The following is a 17,398-nucleotide window of genomic DNA, read 5'->3' as shown; positions in this document are numbered from 1 at the left end:
TACATATTATGCTTACTAATCTAAAAGAGGTACATAATGTTTCCTAAATTGTTTTAAATGTAATTATGTTTTCATTAGTCTTTGTTAATTTGTGCTGCAGCTTTTTCTAGAAGAGAATGGAAAAATGATTTATTTTTTTTAAAGTACAGCAATTGGACAGATCATTTTATTTGAAATTTTAAACATCAAAAGCTGTAAATAAACAGATACGTTCACATTTAGTCTTGTGCATTTTAATGGGCTGTTAATCCTGTGCTTTTTGCTCTAATTAAAGCACTGATTTTTTTTTCTCAAATCAAGCACATTTGATATACATAAAAATGCTTTAGTAAGAAAACAAGAGCTAGGAAGAAAAACAAAAAGGAGAAAGAAAAGCTAGGAAAAAGACAGAAAAAATATGTTAAAATAAAAGCTACTTAAGTAATGGAATATATGTGGTATTAAATACTGTGTTGGTTTAAATATGAAGGTAAGATTTTTAGATATGTTTTCTGTTTTCCCTTTATAAAAACAGTAATACCTAGAAAACTCTCAAGTCTTTAAGTTGTGGCTATTAAAGCAAATGATACTCTTTAATATATGGGAAGACCTTATATAGTCATTAGTTTTTTATTTTGATGGTGGTAGATTTGCAGTATTAAACAAATTCTCATTTGGCAATTCTGGTTCTTCAGGTTCTCCTACCATGACACCTAGCAGAACTGGGGTATAATTTGTCCACAACCTCTATGGGGTGCTGAATGAATAGGTCCAAAGTCAATGTTAGGAAAAGGAAACTCGCCACTGCCTGTGTCAAGAGTTAGACCTTGAGGTTTCACTGTAATTTTTTTTATTACTTCTCTGATTTGTATACCTTTCTGTCTGGCCCAGTGAGAATAGGTGGTGGGAGTTTTAGAAGTGTAAATCAGAGTTTGCCAGCTGGCAGGCTTCTGTAGGGCAACACAAAGGTACACAAGTGTGAGCGCCTCATGCTCTCAGTCCCTGGAGTGGCTGGGCAGGGCTTGGAGCGCTGGAAACTCCTCATTGTTCAGGTCTGGTCTTGAGCAGTGGGCTGTACACATACTATCATTTTCTATTTGTGGTGTGATAGGGAAAAGGTTGGAAATTACTGATGAAATAATGCTAAGACATCTTAAAGTTTGGGGGTGATCTAAGATGTTTTCATCTTAAACATTTCTTTGACATATCCCGACGTGCTTAGGAATTTATAGAAGTGGTGGTCTCTTTACAAGTGATATGGAAAGGGATGCTGTAGGTTATTTTGCCTAGGTTATTAGTTGAAAATTTGAAATTGTGAAAGCATTGGGTTTCAAGAATATTGAAGCTAGGGATGGTCTGGGGAAGGCTCCGAGTCCTGCCATTCACCAACTGGATCAGATAGAGAAGCTTTATTTTCCCATCTCGGGGTCTTTCAAGTGGGAATAATACTAAAATTTGCCACACTCTGGGGTTAGCATGAGGACAAAAGGAAATAAGAGGGAAAAGTGGCAGAAAACAGACATGCTACTTTTGACACAAAACAGAAATGTAAGCCAGTGTCTCATACGTGAACTTTCCCTCCAGGTAGCAACAAAGCCTGTATTTCCTGTGCTCTGAGTGCACCCACTTGCAGCCGGGGCCTGGCAGGAGACTGACGTCACTGTGGGTACAGGGTGGTGGGAGTAGAGTCAGGAGTTATGGTTGAGAACAGCAAATCGAAAGTTTAGAAGTTAGATGTTTATCTGTTTGCCCCATTAGAGGTCACAGACTGTCTCTTATTGAGGTTTCTTAATTTAGACCCATACAATATGATCCTGGCAGGTGTTAAAAGATGTGATTATTTTGTATGTGCTCTCTGCAGGTAGAAACTGCCATTTTTATTGCTTCATGAAAAGTGGTAACTGCCTTTGCAGTTAAAATGCATCTCTTAGATGTTTAGTGACACTTGGTTATGTTGATATTTCTTTCTTCTGAAAGGTGAATACTAACATTTAAAGTATTTAAAAAAGACATTTACTTTCATTGGAGGGTAAATATATATTTACACATAAACAAGATCCATTTTCATTAAGCAGACTTCTTAGTAGGAATCTTAACAGATATTAATGCTTTAATGTTGCTCCCTGGATATCTAAAAGAAATGAAATAATTACTGGTGTCCTTTGGGGTTTAGACTACAGACGTTTACTAGAATTTCTGGAGAATTATTCTGGGTTATTTACATGTACCTGTTTTTGAGACCCTCTCATACCCTTTTACTGTAAAATGTGTTTTTTGTAGGTTCAATACTTTTTTCAATTTTTATTTATGGATGACTTTCCCCCAGGTTTTGCTTTTTTTTTTTTTCAAAGATGATTATTTTAGATTACTTATTTTTAATTTACTATAATGAGCTAGTTGGAGTTAAAAACAAAAAGAACTAAAGGACTTTGTGTGTCAAAGTTGAAGAAATAAAATAAAAATGAGCGTACTCAGGCTTTCTCATATTTTTTAATAGTCGGAAGTTTTTGACAGAAGTTCGCCTTATTTTTTCAAGTTATTTTTTTAATCACAGAAACTAAGAAGTGAAAGAATAGTCTACTCCCTGGGATTAGTAAAAATACTTTTAAATGGACAGGGATTCATTATTGCAACACCAAGAAAGTCAGCTACACTTGCAAAATCTTTTCTGGAAGTACAGATCTTAGGGATAGGATTGCTGTAGGCCAATTAAGTCATTCTGGCCAAAGAAAATTTGTTTTGTCTCAAGAGAATATTTCTGAAAGAGAGCAGTTCTAATAATCTCAGAATTAGCAAAGAATGTTACTTGTTGCATAAGCCATTTAAGATCTACATTAAATGGGAATTAATTTCATAAACATAAAGGAATTTAAATGTTTGCAGTTTCTTAATTCATTAAATTTTCTCTAAAAACAAAGTCTTTTTTTTTGTTCCTCACTCTGCTATACCTGACCTCTTCCCTTACCAGTTAAGGACTATTGCCCAAGATTATTTTTTTTCTAAATGTCCCTTGTCTCTTTGCTTGTCCCTACTTTATTTTACTAGGAACCTTGTTAGAATGAGTCTCTGTTAACCCATCTTTACTGGAATTCTTATACACTAAAGGTAAGTGGGTCAATCCAAAATCCACCATTATAAAAAGAGATCTATGTGAACTTTGTGGGCTACTTAAAGAATTCAGAATTCTCAGGAGACTCCTATGAATAAACACCATAAAAGGAATTTGCATGATAGGTGTAGCATTCTAAAGTAAATGCAGTTGCATTTGTAGTTCTTAGTAATGACTTTGCTTACATTCTTCCAAGGTAGCTTTCAAAGCAAACATAGAAGGTATCTGGTTAATGTAAATCTGGCTTTTTAATCTTGGTGTTGCTATTCTTGTTACAGCATAAGGCTATTTTAGTCTCCCTTCAGCTCTATGAACCTCTTGGTTTTTAAGGCACAGGTACTCACAGGTTCTGTTCCATGCTCCCTTTTTTAAATTTAAACTTGAGAATTCACTGGCATAAGGTCTGCTGTTCTTTATAAAGTTAATTAAGTGGATTTTATTTATGAATTTCTTTTGGAATTTGGAATAAAGAGGATTTTAAATTATCATTAAACATTTAATGTTTATGTATTTGAATTAGCTCATATATTCAGGTTTAGGATTACAAAGATAATAGTATCCAATGAAAAGTCAGATGAAATCTTAATTTAAATAAATTCTACTCCTTCCTCATTTGGTCATGGACTCTTATCTTTCTCTTTTTTTTTTTCTTTATTGATCATACAAAACTTTAAAATACTGCTTTTTTAATTAGTTTTTTGCCAAAATTCTCAAATTTTCATCCCACACAAAATGTTTTCTTACTTCTATGATATTAATAGCTGTGGGAAAGGAGTGCTCAATGGCAGTGAGTAGAGAAGTAGCAGTTTTTTTAAATACAGTTTTGTAAACTAGGAATTTTTAAAGAATTTATTGCCTACACTAGTTGATATGAGGTCATCCTGGTTACTGTGGTGTATGGTAAGTTGGGGATGGAGAAACTGTACTTGGGTTAATACTGATTCGAAACTTAGTACCTTGACTATATATTGATGTATATAGAGACATTTTTGCAACCACTAAAACCAACTTAGTAGAAAAATGCTTAGTAAATTAGTGATTTATACTCTGTCTAAACAAACTCTTAATGTAGGGTCAGTGTGTCCAACATTCAAACTGTGGGTATAGAGTGACCTATTTAGTTATGGGGAATAGCTTACCTGAGACTTAAGAGGGAAAAAATGTTAGCTAACTCCCAGAACAACTAGGACAGCAGAGCCTAATCTCTACCCACCATTATGATGAGCAGTAATACACTAACAGGATTGAATCTTTTAATATGGACGTTGAAGGAGAATTTAATTGATTATATAATCTAGTTCAATTTTAATTCAATTTAGATTATCAAACTAATGTTATTAAGGATTGCTTAAAAGAGGAAAATCAGTATGTATATAAGCTAAAATAAAGACACTTTTACTTATGTTTGCATCCCAGTCTTCATAGACCAGTATGGACTCTTCATTGTGATCAGCAGTGAGGCCATAGGTAGAAGCTTTTATACCTCAGTTGCATGTGTCAGTCTAAGAAATCATTAAAAAAGCCTAGGTCTGCAAAGTAAAATTGGTAGGAAATACCATGGTATCTTATCTTCATTGGTTACTAATGGCCTCCATATGGGCCAATCATTTTAATTAAAAATGGTTAGCCAGATATGATGTCTGGGATTTGTTTTAGAATACTCCAGAACCCCCCCCCCCCAAAAAAAAAGTTTGAGTATGTGGGCAAGGAAGGAAAATAGATGACACAAAATTTTTCCTACTTTTATGTTTACTAGCAAATTTCCATAAGTTTAAAAAAATAGTTAGGTAAAACAAAAGATGTGACTAAAGTCATTCAGTTAATTTCATCTTAATTTTTCCCTCTATTTATCTGGATATGTGTTTACTGAAAACACATATTTTGCTATCCTTGAGTATTTTGTAACCTGAATAGTTTCCTCTTCAAATCTCGAATACACACACAGAGAGACCTAATTCTAGTATCCTGAAGCATTGGGAAATCTTGTTTATTGTCAAATGAGAGGTAACATTTTGAATGGTAAGGTCCTCTGTCACTTGATAATGCCAAAATCAAAAGTACCTTCGGTATAAAAAATAAGAGCTAGGTTAAAGTACAAGACTTATCAGTAGAAATGTTTTCCCCTAGTGCTAGCTTTGTGTGTGTGTGTGTGTGTGGCTTTTGTTTTCCACTAATTATATAATGACTTGACCAGAAAATAAAATGATGAGAGGAACAGATTTTTTTTTTTTAAAGATTTTATTTATTTAACAGAGATCACAAGTAGGCAGAGAGGCAGGCAGAGAGAGAGAGAAAGAGGAGGAAGCAGGCTTCCTGCTAAGCAGAGAGCCTGATGCAGAGCTGGATCCCAGGACCCTGAGATTATGACCTGAGCTGAAGGCAGAGGCTTTAACCCACTGAGCCACCCAGGTACCCTGAGAGGAACAAATTCTTTAGGTATTTACATTTCACAGCGTGAAAGCAAAGAAGTTTATTTGGAACTATGAGGAAACATTATTGAAAAAAATAAAAGGTGGAAAAAAAGAAAATATGAAAAGAGAAAAAGTAAGGGTCTTTGTTATCTAGCTATTTCATGTTCTTATCGTTGGCAGCAACTACCTTGGATTTTTTTTACCAGTCCCAAATCTTGTTAATTGTATTGGCACTGAAAATTAAGTTCTATAATTAGAATTTGAAACCATACCTATTTAACTCTTCTAGATTCACAAGTAGCTCAAGTTGTTTATGATGTAGTCTGTCCTGAAGAAATGATAGCCATTCATTCATCATTTATTGAGTGCCTATTATATGCTGCGCTTTGTGTTTCTTCCACATCGTGATTACACTGCCTGTGCCTGCTCCTTCTAAAGCACCATTTCTGTAACACCAAACTAATTATCAACTGAAAGCATACATTCAGATAAATGATAACATATGAAGTAAATTCATGTCCAGTCATGAAGATCTGAGGAAGCAATATCTCTTCTCTTTCATACTTCTAAGAAAGTTAGGTTTCTTCCAAACCCTTTTGTTACAAAGGGTGAATCCTGAGACCTTTCAAATCTTGTTTTTTAAATGTGTACAGAATATGATGCTCTACGTGAGCCAGATAAAGAAATACATAAATTACATAAATTTCTCAACCTCAGCATCCTTGATATTATGAACTGATTCTTCAGTTTCTGTCAACCCTATCCTAATGGTGGCCTGTCAAAGAGCAAAAAAACAGAGAATGAATCTTGCAGAAATCTTTTTTAAAATGTTAACCATCTTTCTATGTTAGGCCTCAGGTTGAGGAACTAAAGATTTCTTGTTACTCTTCCCAAGTAGTTTGTAAGTTTATGCAAGTTTTGCTTTGATACTGTTGAAAATGTTAAGGAATAAGCCAGAAATATTTAACATATATTTTGACACTACTGTAACATTCCTTTAAGTCATTTATGTTGATTTATATGTGTTGTGTTATTCTGATGTGTCGTTGTCTTCATTGTAAATCTAATGAGCTAGTTTATATGTGATTTTTTTTTTTTTTTTTTTTGGAGAGCATAGCCTTTGGTTCCACTTAAACCATAGAGTCATAATATTTACGTTAAAGCATACCGAACTCTCAGATATTTTAAACAGTGGTTATTTGTCTATTAGAGTGAAATTTAAAAACAAAACATTTGATCAGTTTTGGGGAACTTTTGGTTAATATGTTAACTTTTAAACGTGACTGGCAAGTCTCAGTGTTTAGAGGAATTCTGCCTCCTATTTGTTGCCATGAGCTTCAGTTATTCAAGACACTTAATAGAGGTAAATATTGTAGCACAGATTCTTTCAGTATTTTTATATTAAAAATTTGTGTATGTGTATAAAAATAAACATATATTTATATATTTTAAGATCCCTTGCAACTTAACGCTTTATATTTCAGGATTCTCCTGACATAGTCAAAATGGTAAAGGTTACAGTTTTGTAGACTTAAGCTTTAAAACCAAAATATATAGTAATATATTCCATTAAGAGCTACTTTCTTCTGATGGTAAATTAGAGAAGTAGTTGGCTGAATGAAGGTGTAAATTCATTGTAATTGTGATGCTCAAGGAATTTTACTGACTACTTTTTAAATATTAGAAGAATGCTATTTATCTATAACTAAAAACATCTGAGAGAGAATGGAGAAAACCAAGAAGCTGGTCTTCCTCCCTGTCCTCATCTCCACTCTTCCTCTTAAATAATTTAGCTGGATGGATACCCGGGAGGAGACAAACTCCATGGGTTCTATGTATGTCAAATAATTCTGAATATAAGATATTTTCCAGTGTCTATGAGCTTTTTCAGAGTGTTGTCCCATGAAGAAGGATCTCCTTATCAATTCAGCATAGAGAAATAAGGGTAAACTCGAAATGAGAAGCATTGGTAATTAACAGAGCCACAGTGTATTCTTCCAGTATGGAATTATTACAAGTGAATCTTGAAATTCTCTAATATTTCTTTTCTTTTTCTGTTAAGTCGCTATAGCCCAAGGTGGAACAATCCAGATTTCTAACCCAGGATCTGATGGTGTTCAGGGACTGCAGGCATTAACAATGACAAATTCAGGAGCTCCTCCGCCAGGTGCTACAATTGTACAGTATGCAGCACAGTCAGCTGATGGCACACAGCAGTTCTTTGTCCCAGGCAGCCAGGTTGTTGTTCAAGGTATAGTTTATTAATCTCGTACATTTAGAATACCTATGCCTCACTGTGTCACACCAGTTAGTGGGAATTTTATAGTTTCCTGAAATATACAGGAGGCAGATTCGGGGGGAGGCACTTATTTTAGTACATTCAACAACACGTTAAATTACATGATTTTCACTTTTTAGCAGGTTTTACTGGCTGTAAAGAAAGGTTCTCTTCCGAATAGCATGATGGGAAAAAGACTTGGGACACGTGAATGAACTTTTTAATTAAGTAAATAAACTTCATTTGGGGGTTATAAATGTTGTACCTAATACAAATTTTTATTACCTGGTCTACGAAGATTTAAATATCCAGTGTGTGGTGCACTGAATTGGGGGTTTTTCCTTCAAATCTAATTTCTAGACATTTCATTTCAAAACAAATGCTTTTTTGTTTTTTTTTTCCTCTCTAGACCATTCTAGTATATTTAAATGTCAGGTGAAGTAGTAAAATGAAACATTTGGGATGTAACCCTAAACGTATAGGGTAACCTAGGATTTCAATTAAATTCAAGTTATACATTACTTTAATTTCATTCAGTTTTGCTCATAGTAACTATAATGTGTTTAATACAACTTGTAAAAATCCTATGTTTTCATTTAACTCTATTCCTCTTAGCATTTGCTTAGGATGTTTGATGTAGCACTAATTTTAAAAAGAATAATATTTGTTCTTTTGGTTTGAAAGTTTTGCAAGTTTGGAAAAAAGTAGATTCTGAATGATGAATCTCTTGATACTAGCTTTACTCTTAGGTATTTTGGGGGTTAATGTGGACTATAATAAAAATGTATGAAGAACTGAGTGGTAGTTGCACTCCATTTATGGAGTAAAACAAATTCATAGTACATACCTAATACTTTGTTTTCTTTTAATTGTAAAACCAAAGCCACCTGCTTTATTTCCCCTGATTCTCATGAACCCTCTATGTCTAAATAAATAACCATAAAGAATCCTTATTTCTTCTAATTTATCTTTTTTTATATGGAAATCCACTGTAAACCTGATAGTTTCACCAGAAGAGCTTTAAATTTTTTTTTTCTATTTTGCGTAGATAATAGACTAATTAGAGTTCTGTACTTGTGGGATTTTATTTAGGAACTCTTTTTTCTTCTGTAAGTCACAAAGATATTTTCCTATAATAATTATATTAGCTTTATAGTTTTACCTTTCACATTTTTGTCCTTAGTCCACCAGAGTTTCACCTTGGTATATAGTACTAGGTGGATTTCATTTTTGAATTCCATAGGGAGCCAGTTTTCCCCTACTCATTGTTTGTCTTTTCCCCATTAATTTATGGGGCTAAAAATCTTAATTATACAGTGGGTTCTCGTGTATACTTGGATCTGTCTCAAAACTCTCTATTCTGTACTATTGGTCGACTTTTTTTCTTCTTCTTTTAAGATTTATTTATTTTAGAGAGAAAAAGAGAGCAGGAAGGAAGGGCAGAGGGAGAGATAGTTTTAAGTAGACTCTGTGATGAGCACAGAGTTCAGTCCCATGACCCTGAGATCATGATCTGAGCTGAAACCAAGAGAGGGACACTTAACTGACTGTACCATCCAAGTGCTCCCATACTGGTCTCCTTTTCTATATGCCAGTAGTACCATACAGGTTTGTTATCTCTCAGGACAAGTTTCCCTTTTTTATTTAAAAAAAAAAAAATTCTTTTAGTGCTGATATAGCTTAGTGTGAACCATTATTCGTCAGTATGCATTTAGAATAAATTTGAGTTTCTAAATAATAACAATATAATAATAAAACCAATAATGAGGTTGCTTTGAATGTATAGATTAATTTAGGGGGAAACTGAAGTCCTTTTTTAAATTGAGCTATAACTGGCATATGGCAATTATGTTAGTTTCAAGTGTACAACATAATGATTTGATATTCATTTACACACACTAAGTAATTACCACAATAAATCAATAAATCTCGTTAACATCCACCACCACATTATTATGATTGGTTTTTTCTTATGAGAGATCTTTTAAGACTTACTCTCTTAGCAACTTTCAAACAGAGAGCACAGTATTAACTACAGGCACTGTGCTGTATGTCATCACATTCCCAGGACTTAGTTTGTACCTGGAAGTTTGTTCCTTTTGATAACCATCCGTTTTGTACACTCCCTCCCTGCCAGCACAGCCCTCCCCATCTCGCAGCCACTCCTCTGTTCTCTGTACCACACTCAGGTCCCGGGGTGGTGGTGGTTGAAGATTCCACTTGTAAGTACAATCATATGGTATTTGTCTTTTCTCTGACTCACTTCACTTAGCATAATGCCCTCAAGTTCCACCCATGTTGTCACCCATGTTTCTTTTTTATGGTCTAATAATAATTAAGTGTATTTGTGTGTTTGTGTGTGTGTACACACTGCATTTTCTTTACCTATTCACCTATCAGTGGAAACTCCAGTTGCTTCCATATTTTGGCTGTTGTAGATAATGCTGCTGTGAATATGGGGATGCGTTTGTCTTTTCAGTTAGTATTTGTTTTTGTTTGTTTGTTTTATAAATACCCAGTAGTGTGATTGCTGAATCATAGGGTAGTTCTGTTTTTTGTTTTTTTTTTAAGATTTTATTTATTTATTTGACAGAGAGATCACAAGTAGTCAGAGAGGCAGGCAGAGAGAGAGGGGGAAGCAGGCTCACCGCTGAGCAGAGAGCCCGATGAGGGGCTCAATCCCAGGACCCTGAGATCATGACCTGAGCTGAAGGCAGAGGCTTAACCCACTGAGCCACCTGGCACCCAGGGTAGCTCTATTTTTAATTTGTTGAGGAACCTCCATGTTGATTGCCATTGTGGTTGCACCAATTTACATTCCTACGAACTGTGTATAAGGGTGAGGAAGAACTGAGGTCTTTATAATGTTAAATTGACCTGTTCCAAACTGTAGAATGTCTCATTTATTTGGATCTTATTTTAGCTTTTTAGTAGTTTAAAATTTTTCCCGTGGAAGTACTTCATATTCTTTGTTAAGTTCCTAAATGCTTGAAGGTTTCTGTTGCTATTATGAGCAATACATTTTCTAGTTGTTGCTGATGTAGAGAAATATTACTGACTTGTTAAAACGTAATTTATTTATTAATCTTGCCAAACGGAATTTACTTCTAATAATGTGCTTATTCTTTGTAAATCTATCTGTGTTGGTATGTGAATGTTTTATCAAACACAAGTAAGGTGTTTGTTTCTTCCCTTCCAATCTTGATTCCCTGTGTTTTCTTTTAACTTTTCTTTCCTTGCCTTTTCTTTTCCTTTCCTTTTCTCCTCTTAAAATAATGGTGGGTAGGAGTTCTACTTCTATGTTAAATACAGGGTCAGTGGGCATTCTTGTGTCTCTTACGCGGTCACCTTCCCTCCTGTCATTCCATTCACAGGCCATGGAATTTCTTTGCCAGTTCTCAGTCCTTCTCTTGATTGATCCCTCAGCAGTATTTAAACACTATTGACTTCTGCTTCCTTCACTTTCCATCGTGATACTGTGTTCTTATTAGTTTTTTCTTTTCTCTCTCCTACATGTCTTTCAGTCTCATTGTTTGGTCTAATCTTCGTCTGCTCCTCTCTTTACTGTTAGTCGGTGTTTGTCAAGATTGCGTCCTGGGTCCTCTTCCATCTGACTGGCGCACTCTCCCTGGCGGACTTCATCCCTCCCATTGGTTGTCAGTGCACTCTGACCATGCCCCTGACTCCCATCTAGCTGCTTAGAAGTCCCACACACATCTCTTGACTCTTTCAGTCCAAAGTCACACCCATTTTCCCCACCCTAGTTCTCTCTTTGTTTACCCCGTTTCGATAAGGGACTCCTGTCCAACCTGTTGCTTCAGGCTAAGAACCTGTGTGTCATCTGTCCTTCCTCCCAGCTAAACCACTCATCTTCCACTTCTCTCCACCCCTGCTGTCCAATCCTACTTACTGCCATACCCTCCGACCCGTCATCCCTTCTGCTGGGTGGCTGCCCTGGAGCTGGTGGTGGTGGAGAAGTTTCCTGATCTTCCTAATCATGCCAGAGGTGGCAGATCTCCTCTTGGTCTGGTTTTTCGAGAATTGTTCCTGAAAGCTCAGGCTCCCTTTTTTCATCCCTCCCAGTAATCCTGGGAGCGACTAATACTTTTTAAAAACAAATGTCTCTACCTCCAACATTTTCTTTTTTTCTGTTCTACTCCATTCGTCAGTTCAGAGTGGTATCTCTAAAATTCACATCTAACCGTGTCAGCCTCTTATTCAGTGAAGTCTTGTTACTTGTTATTCAAAATCCAAAAAAAAATTTTTTTTAAGATTTTACTTATTCATTTTCCAGAGAGAGCAGTGAGAGAGAGCACAAGTAAAGGGAGCTGCAGGCAGAGGGAGAAGCAGGCTCCCTGCTGGGCAAGGAGCCTAGGACCCTGGGGTCCTGACCTGAGCTGAAAGCAGACACTTAACCAACTGAGCCACCCACATGTCCCTTAGTCCAAAATCTTTAACATGGCCCAAATCTTTGCTTGATCTAGGCCTTGCCACCTTTACTAGACTTTTCCCTCTCAACTTCTCCCTCTTTTGTAATGCAGCTCTGTGCAAGATTTCTTCATTTCCTGTGCTATGCCGCACCCTCTTTTCCTATCTAGGGCCTCACACTTAGCCATTTGCCCTGAAAGGAACACTTATGTCAGTCATTTACATTATTCAGGCTTCATCTTAGTACTTCCCCCAGCAAGCCTTCCCTGATCCTGCAGATCTGGTTTAGATAACCTCCTGTCAGTTCCTAGTGTACCTCCTTAGGGTATGTTTGACATGCCTAGATAACTTCTGTTTGGGTAGAGATCCTTAGTATCTGGCACAGTCCCTGGCGCATGATAAATGTTTAATAAAACCATTTTATTAAATGAAACCCTTAGGTATGGCTGAGATGGAAGAGAGTCTGTCATGGAGCCTCTGTTTGGAACTGATGTCTAGGTTACTCTCCACACTTTCTTACATAGCCAGATGTCTTCAATTCATGTGCTCTGGAGAAGCACATCAACATCATTAATATTAAGGTTAGGTGGAATTCTAATCATATAAGGGAATGGGCTTTATTCAGCCCACTGGTAACAATAAAAGGTCTCGTGCCATGTGACTTATTATTGTACACTCGATAGATGTGCAAATCATTTCTTTTTCCAGACTATGGTCTTTTATACTGTTGAACATGAGCTAATTTTTTTTAACTAACCTTGCCATTGTTAAATTTCATATAGTGATCTAGCTCTTCATGCACTCTTCATTAAGTGATCCAAATACCATTTGACATTTAAAAAAATTTACTAGTAGTAATTGTGATTTATTTATGAATTTTTTTTAATCCCCAAATTCTTTTCAAGGGTTTTTAATTTGGTAAAATAATGTATTAGACTGAGTCTCATGAAATTGCTGTGTGTATTTTTTTAAAAGATTTCATTTATTTGACAGACAGAGATCACAAATAGGCAGAGAGGCAGGTAGAGAGAGAGGGAAGCAGGCTCCCTGCTGAGCAGAGAGGCTGATATAGGGCTCTATCCCAGGACCCTGGGACCATGACCTGAGCCGAAAGCAGAGGCTTTAACCCACTGAGCCACCCAGGTGCCCCGAAATTGCTGGTTTTTTTATGAGCCAAAAAGGTCAAATAGCAAATTCCTATGATTCAAGCTAATATTTATGGAAGAATGCTATGTAGTTCTTGCTACATGTGGCACAGTGAATTTTTTTAATGTCAGTATTTATTCAAGTGAAATTAGCAAATTCTGTTTCACCTTGGGAACAGCTGGATTTTATGGTGCTGTAGCAAATAGTTAAGCAAATAAAACTGTTAAGTGTAAGAGGGTGGCTGGTTATTTCTTCCTTGACGAATTTAGAAGTGTTTAAGAAATACATTTCTGTGTATTTCACAATGTTTTTCTGGGCTGATTGTCAGGGTTTTTGTCTGATTTACTTATTTTAAAATATTTTATTTATTTGACAGAGACAGAGAGACAGCAAAAAAGGGAACACAAGCAGAGGGAATGGGAAAGGGAAATCAGGCTTCCCAAGAGCAGAGAGCCTAATGCAAGGGCTCCATCCCAAGGACTCTGGGATCATGACTTGAGCAGAAGGCAGAAACTTAATGACTGAGCCACCTAGGGGTCCCTTTGTTATTGCTTTAATCTCCATGTGTTTTGTTTTGTTTTCCTCCTAGGAGTTATAAAAGATACAGTGTTTATGCCCCCTTTGTTTATCTAGAAACCTTGGACAGAACCAATAATAAAGAAGTTAGTTACTCCATAAGAAACAATCTTGTAACTTAATGCTAATAAGACATTTTTTTTTTTTTTTTTTTTTGCCAGAGCCCATCTCAACAGATTTCTGTGTACAATGAGAAACAACAACATTAATATGGTTTATTACAGGAAGGGTTTTTATAGGGCTTTGGTTTCATTGAGCTCCTCTGTGACAAAGCAAATTGATGGTAGTGATAGGCTAGTGATGTCATTGTGATGTAAGTTACTCCTACTTATCCTGCACATGCTTGCTAGTTTGGAACACTGTATGTCAACCTGTGATAGGGGAGACAAGACAGTTCTGTATGCAGAAGCCCATCATGGCTGTAACTGGAGATGAAACAGGTAAGAATTTTAAAGAGAGATTTAAATTAATTCTGAAAATTTTATTTTGAAGTTTAGAAAAATTCAGGGACCTCTGAGTGTTTCAAAAAGTATTAATTTTCTAGTGGCTGAGGAGTAAGAAGTTTCTTTTAATATATATCTGTATGTATGAGCACACTCTGTGAAGGCATCTTAGTGTAAATGCTTTTTTGCTCAGCGGATTGCTTTTTTGACCAAGGCAGTAATCCTTTCTCTCTCCGTTGTGCTTTACTAAAATAAGCTGTTACTTCGTTGCAACCTGTTGCAAATTCAGTGCAGCTACAAGTTAAACATACCGTTAAACATGCCGTTCAACTTGTAAAAAATTAAGCTTCCGATTTCGTTGTTGTGTACAAATGTTGCTCCAAAACAGACTAGGAAAACGCAGCGTGTCGGCGGGGTTTGCGTGCCTACTTGTTTCTTTCCTCCTGTGTTTAAAATGGTCTGTACCTCAGCTAATCGAGTTCAAAGGGCTGACGTCACTACATTTCCTGGAATCGTGTTCGGCAGGGAAGTGGAAAAGTTAAACTCCAAGCGAGCTGCACATTGACGTCAGCTCCGAGTCATGCTGTGATTTAGTCAGTTCCTTTCTGCTTTGTCAAGGGCTGCTGACAGATTTAGGGTTGTTAACTAGCTCGCCACTGCCTCTATCTCCACGATCGCTCTTAACACTGAATAGCTTTTCTCGTAAGCCTTACTTTAGCGTTTCTCTTGAGGTAAGTATCTGCTTGACGAGGGGGAACGCTTTGTGAAACCTGTACTGCTTGGGTGAGCAGAACTCCGAGGCCGCCCGTCCCGCCTCCGCCTACGTGGGCAGGTTGAGCCTCCCGCTGAGGCCGCCGCGCACGTGCCGGGGTAGAGGTGGGCTCTGGAGCTGGAGGGTTTCCGCACCCTGGCTCGCTCTCGGCCACTGGCGCCTCGGAGTGCCCTCTAGCGCTCAGTCTGGGAAGTGCTTGTCTGAAAGTTGTCCCACCCCACCCCCACCCCTCCACCACCCGGTCTCAGTTCTTGAAATTTGTGATCAGTAATCCTGTTGTTTGGTTTTCTTAATTACAGAATGATCCTGACCTAGTTGCTTATGTTCTGTATTAGGATCTCATTGTTGTTTTTTTCGGTGGTGTCTCATTTCTAACTAAGTTCTGAATTTGCAGTTGAAATCATGAAGATGATTGTCAACAGCTTCACCACAGTTTAGCTTTTCAGAGTTAATGGGTCTAAACCCTCTTCCTAGATGGAAACACTCCACTGATCTGAGCAACTAAAACCCGTATTAAAGCGTTTTGAAAATTATCTTGGTGCACTATTATTTTTCTCAAATGACAAGTTTATTGTAAGATACAGATGGCCTTAAAATAATCTTAAATACTGCAGTATGATTCTAGGCACAAAAGGCATTTTGTGCATGTATTTATTTGCTAGGCTTATATCTTTCTTTACTAAGACTTTAATTCCAATTCTTAGGTCTAACCGTGAGAGAAAATTAAAAATAAAAAAAATAAAAGATTTGAAAATTCATAATATATTTAAAGATGAAAGTTTAAAGTAAAACTTTGCATATATTTTTAGTCATTGCTTGTAAGTGAACATTCTTATACATTTATGTGTATGGAATGAACATACACTGTCCTTGAAGAGCTTTGTTTCACAGTTTTACCCATACATGAGTTACTTCCAATTTAAAATTTTCAAAATGCTAACATTTTAAAATATCAAACTTTTTTCACAAGACCTCATTGTGCTTTGGAAATCATTATTTTTAGAAATCTGATCAGTTTTCACATAACCAATTCTATTTTGAAATGCTGTTTAAAAATGAAAAACTTATTTGTTTGTTTTGAGGAGCACAGTGTTTAAGAGACTTTTTTTTTTAAGTAATAGTAGAGGACCTACTGTATGGATTGGTGAACCACATGGGCTGATGTAGATCTTTGGCTTACACATATTTTTGATCATGACCCATGTTTTACATCATGATGTTTTATACCTCTGTGTGTGTGTGTGTGCATAAAACAAGTTTTCTTTTCTAATTTTTATTTAAATTCAATTAACATATAAAATAACATCTTATTATTGGTTTCAGAGGGAGAGGTCCTTGATTCATCAGTCTTACGTAATACTCAGTGCTCATTACGTCACATACCCTCCTTAATGTCCAGCACCCTGCTACCTCTTCCCCTCACTCCCCTCCCCTTCAGCAACCCTCATTTTGTTTCCTATGATTAGGAGTCTCTTCTGGTTTGTTTCTAATGCTTACCTTCGGGTGCCTGGGTAGCTCAGTCAGTTAATTCTGACTTTTGATCACAGCTCAGGTCTTGATCTAAGTGTGATGAGTTTAAGTCCTGCAGTGTTTTTGGTTGCTTTGTTTGCTTTTTAAAAAGTGCTTATCTTTAAATATAGTAGAGACATAATGTGCTTTTCTATTTTTTCTGTTGCTAATGGAATTGATTTTATGACCCACTAAAGGTCTAAAACTTACAGTTTGAAAAACTTGCCTAGACCAAAATTAGGCTAACAATGACTGGTATGGGAAAAGTTTTTAGGTGTTTATTTATAGGATCATGGAATAAAATGTGGAAAGTGAATAGCTATAGTTTATAAAATTGTATTATTGAGACTTGTGGGTACAGTTTAAATTTTCGTTAGAAGTAGTTTTTGGCTTTCTTTATTCATAAGCTGATTATATTAAGAGCCTCACTCCATATCTTTTAGTCTCTGAGTCTTAAAAACTCTAATATATTGTATTTAGCCTGAATTTCTGAATTATTAAAAATAAATATTCCAACTCACTTAAATTTGGAAAATAGTGTCTTAGTTAATATTTGATGTATGAGAATAAGGATACATTTCATCTTGTAAAGAAGGACACTTGAAAAGCTTATTTTGGGGGAATTTTCACATAAAAGAAAGGTTTGGATCAGGTATAACAGTTTTTTAAACTTGCCAGCAAAGCAAGTTATAATCATGGTGGAAGTGAAAAAAGTCATTTATCTACCTTAAGTTTTAATAAAACTCC

At 36.1% G+C, this 17,398-nt stretch overlaps 1 protein-coding gene across 17 annotated transcripts in view; it reads left to right on the top strand.

Annotated features, from left to right (window-relative positions):
- The window catches only part of CREM (cAMP responsive element modulator), a 68,912-nt gene that overhangs the window by 39,359 nt on the left and 12,155 nt on the right, over positions 1-17,398 (top strand). For 6 of the 17 annotated variants that reach the window (XM_044228774.1, XM_044228771.1, XM_044228769.1 and 3 more), the window contains exon 7: positions 7,562-7,750. The exons of 4 other annotated variants lie outside the window; for them this stretch is intronic. In XM_044228774.1, the coding sequence (XP_044084709.1) occupies positions 7,562-7,750 (189 nt within the window). Of the gene's footprint in view, positions 1-3,064; positions 3,085-7,561; positions 7,751-9,972; positions 10,000-14,095; positions 14,368-14,912; positions 15,102-17,398 lie in introns of those variants that run through there. 7 more of the 17 variants (XM_044228788.1, XM_044228786.1, XM_044228782.1 and 4 more) reach the window with 7 other exon arrangements.

Source organism: Neovison vison, chromosome 12, assembly GCF_020171115.1.
Source record: "Neovison vison isolate M4711 chromosome 12, ASM_NN_V1, whole genome shotgun sequence".
Classification (NCBI taxonomy): domain Eukaryota; kingdom Metazoa; phylum Chordata; class Mammalia; order Carnivora; family Mustelidae; genus Neogale; species Neogale vison.
The sequence above is the reverse complement of the archived record's forward strand: the minus strand, read 5'-3'. Positions and strand labels throughout refer to the sequence as shown.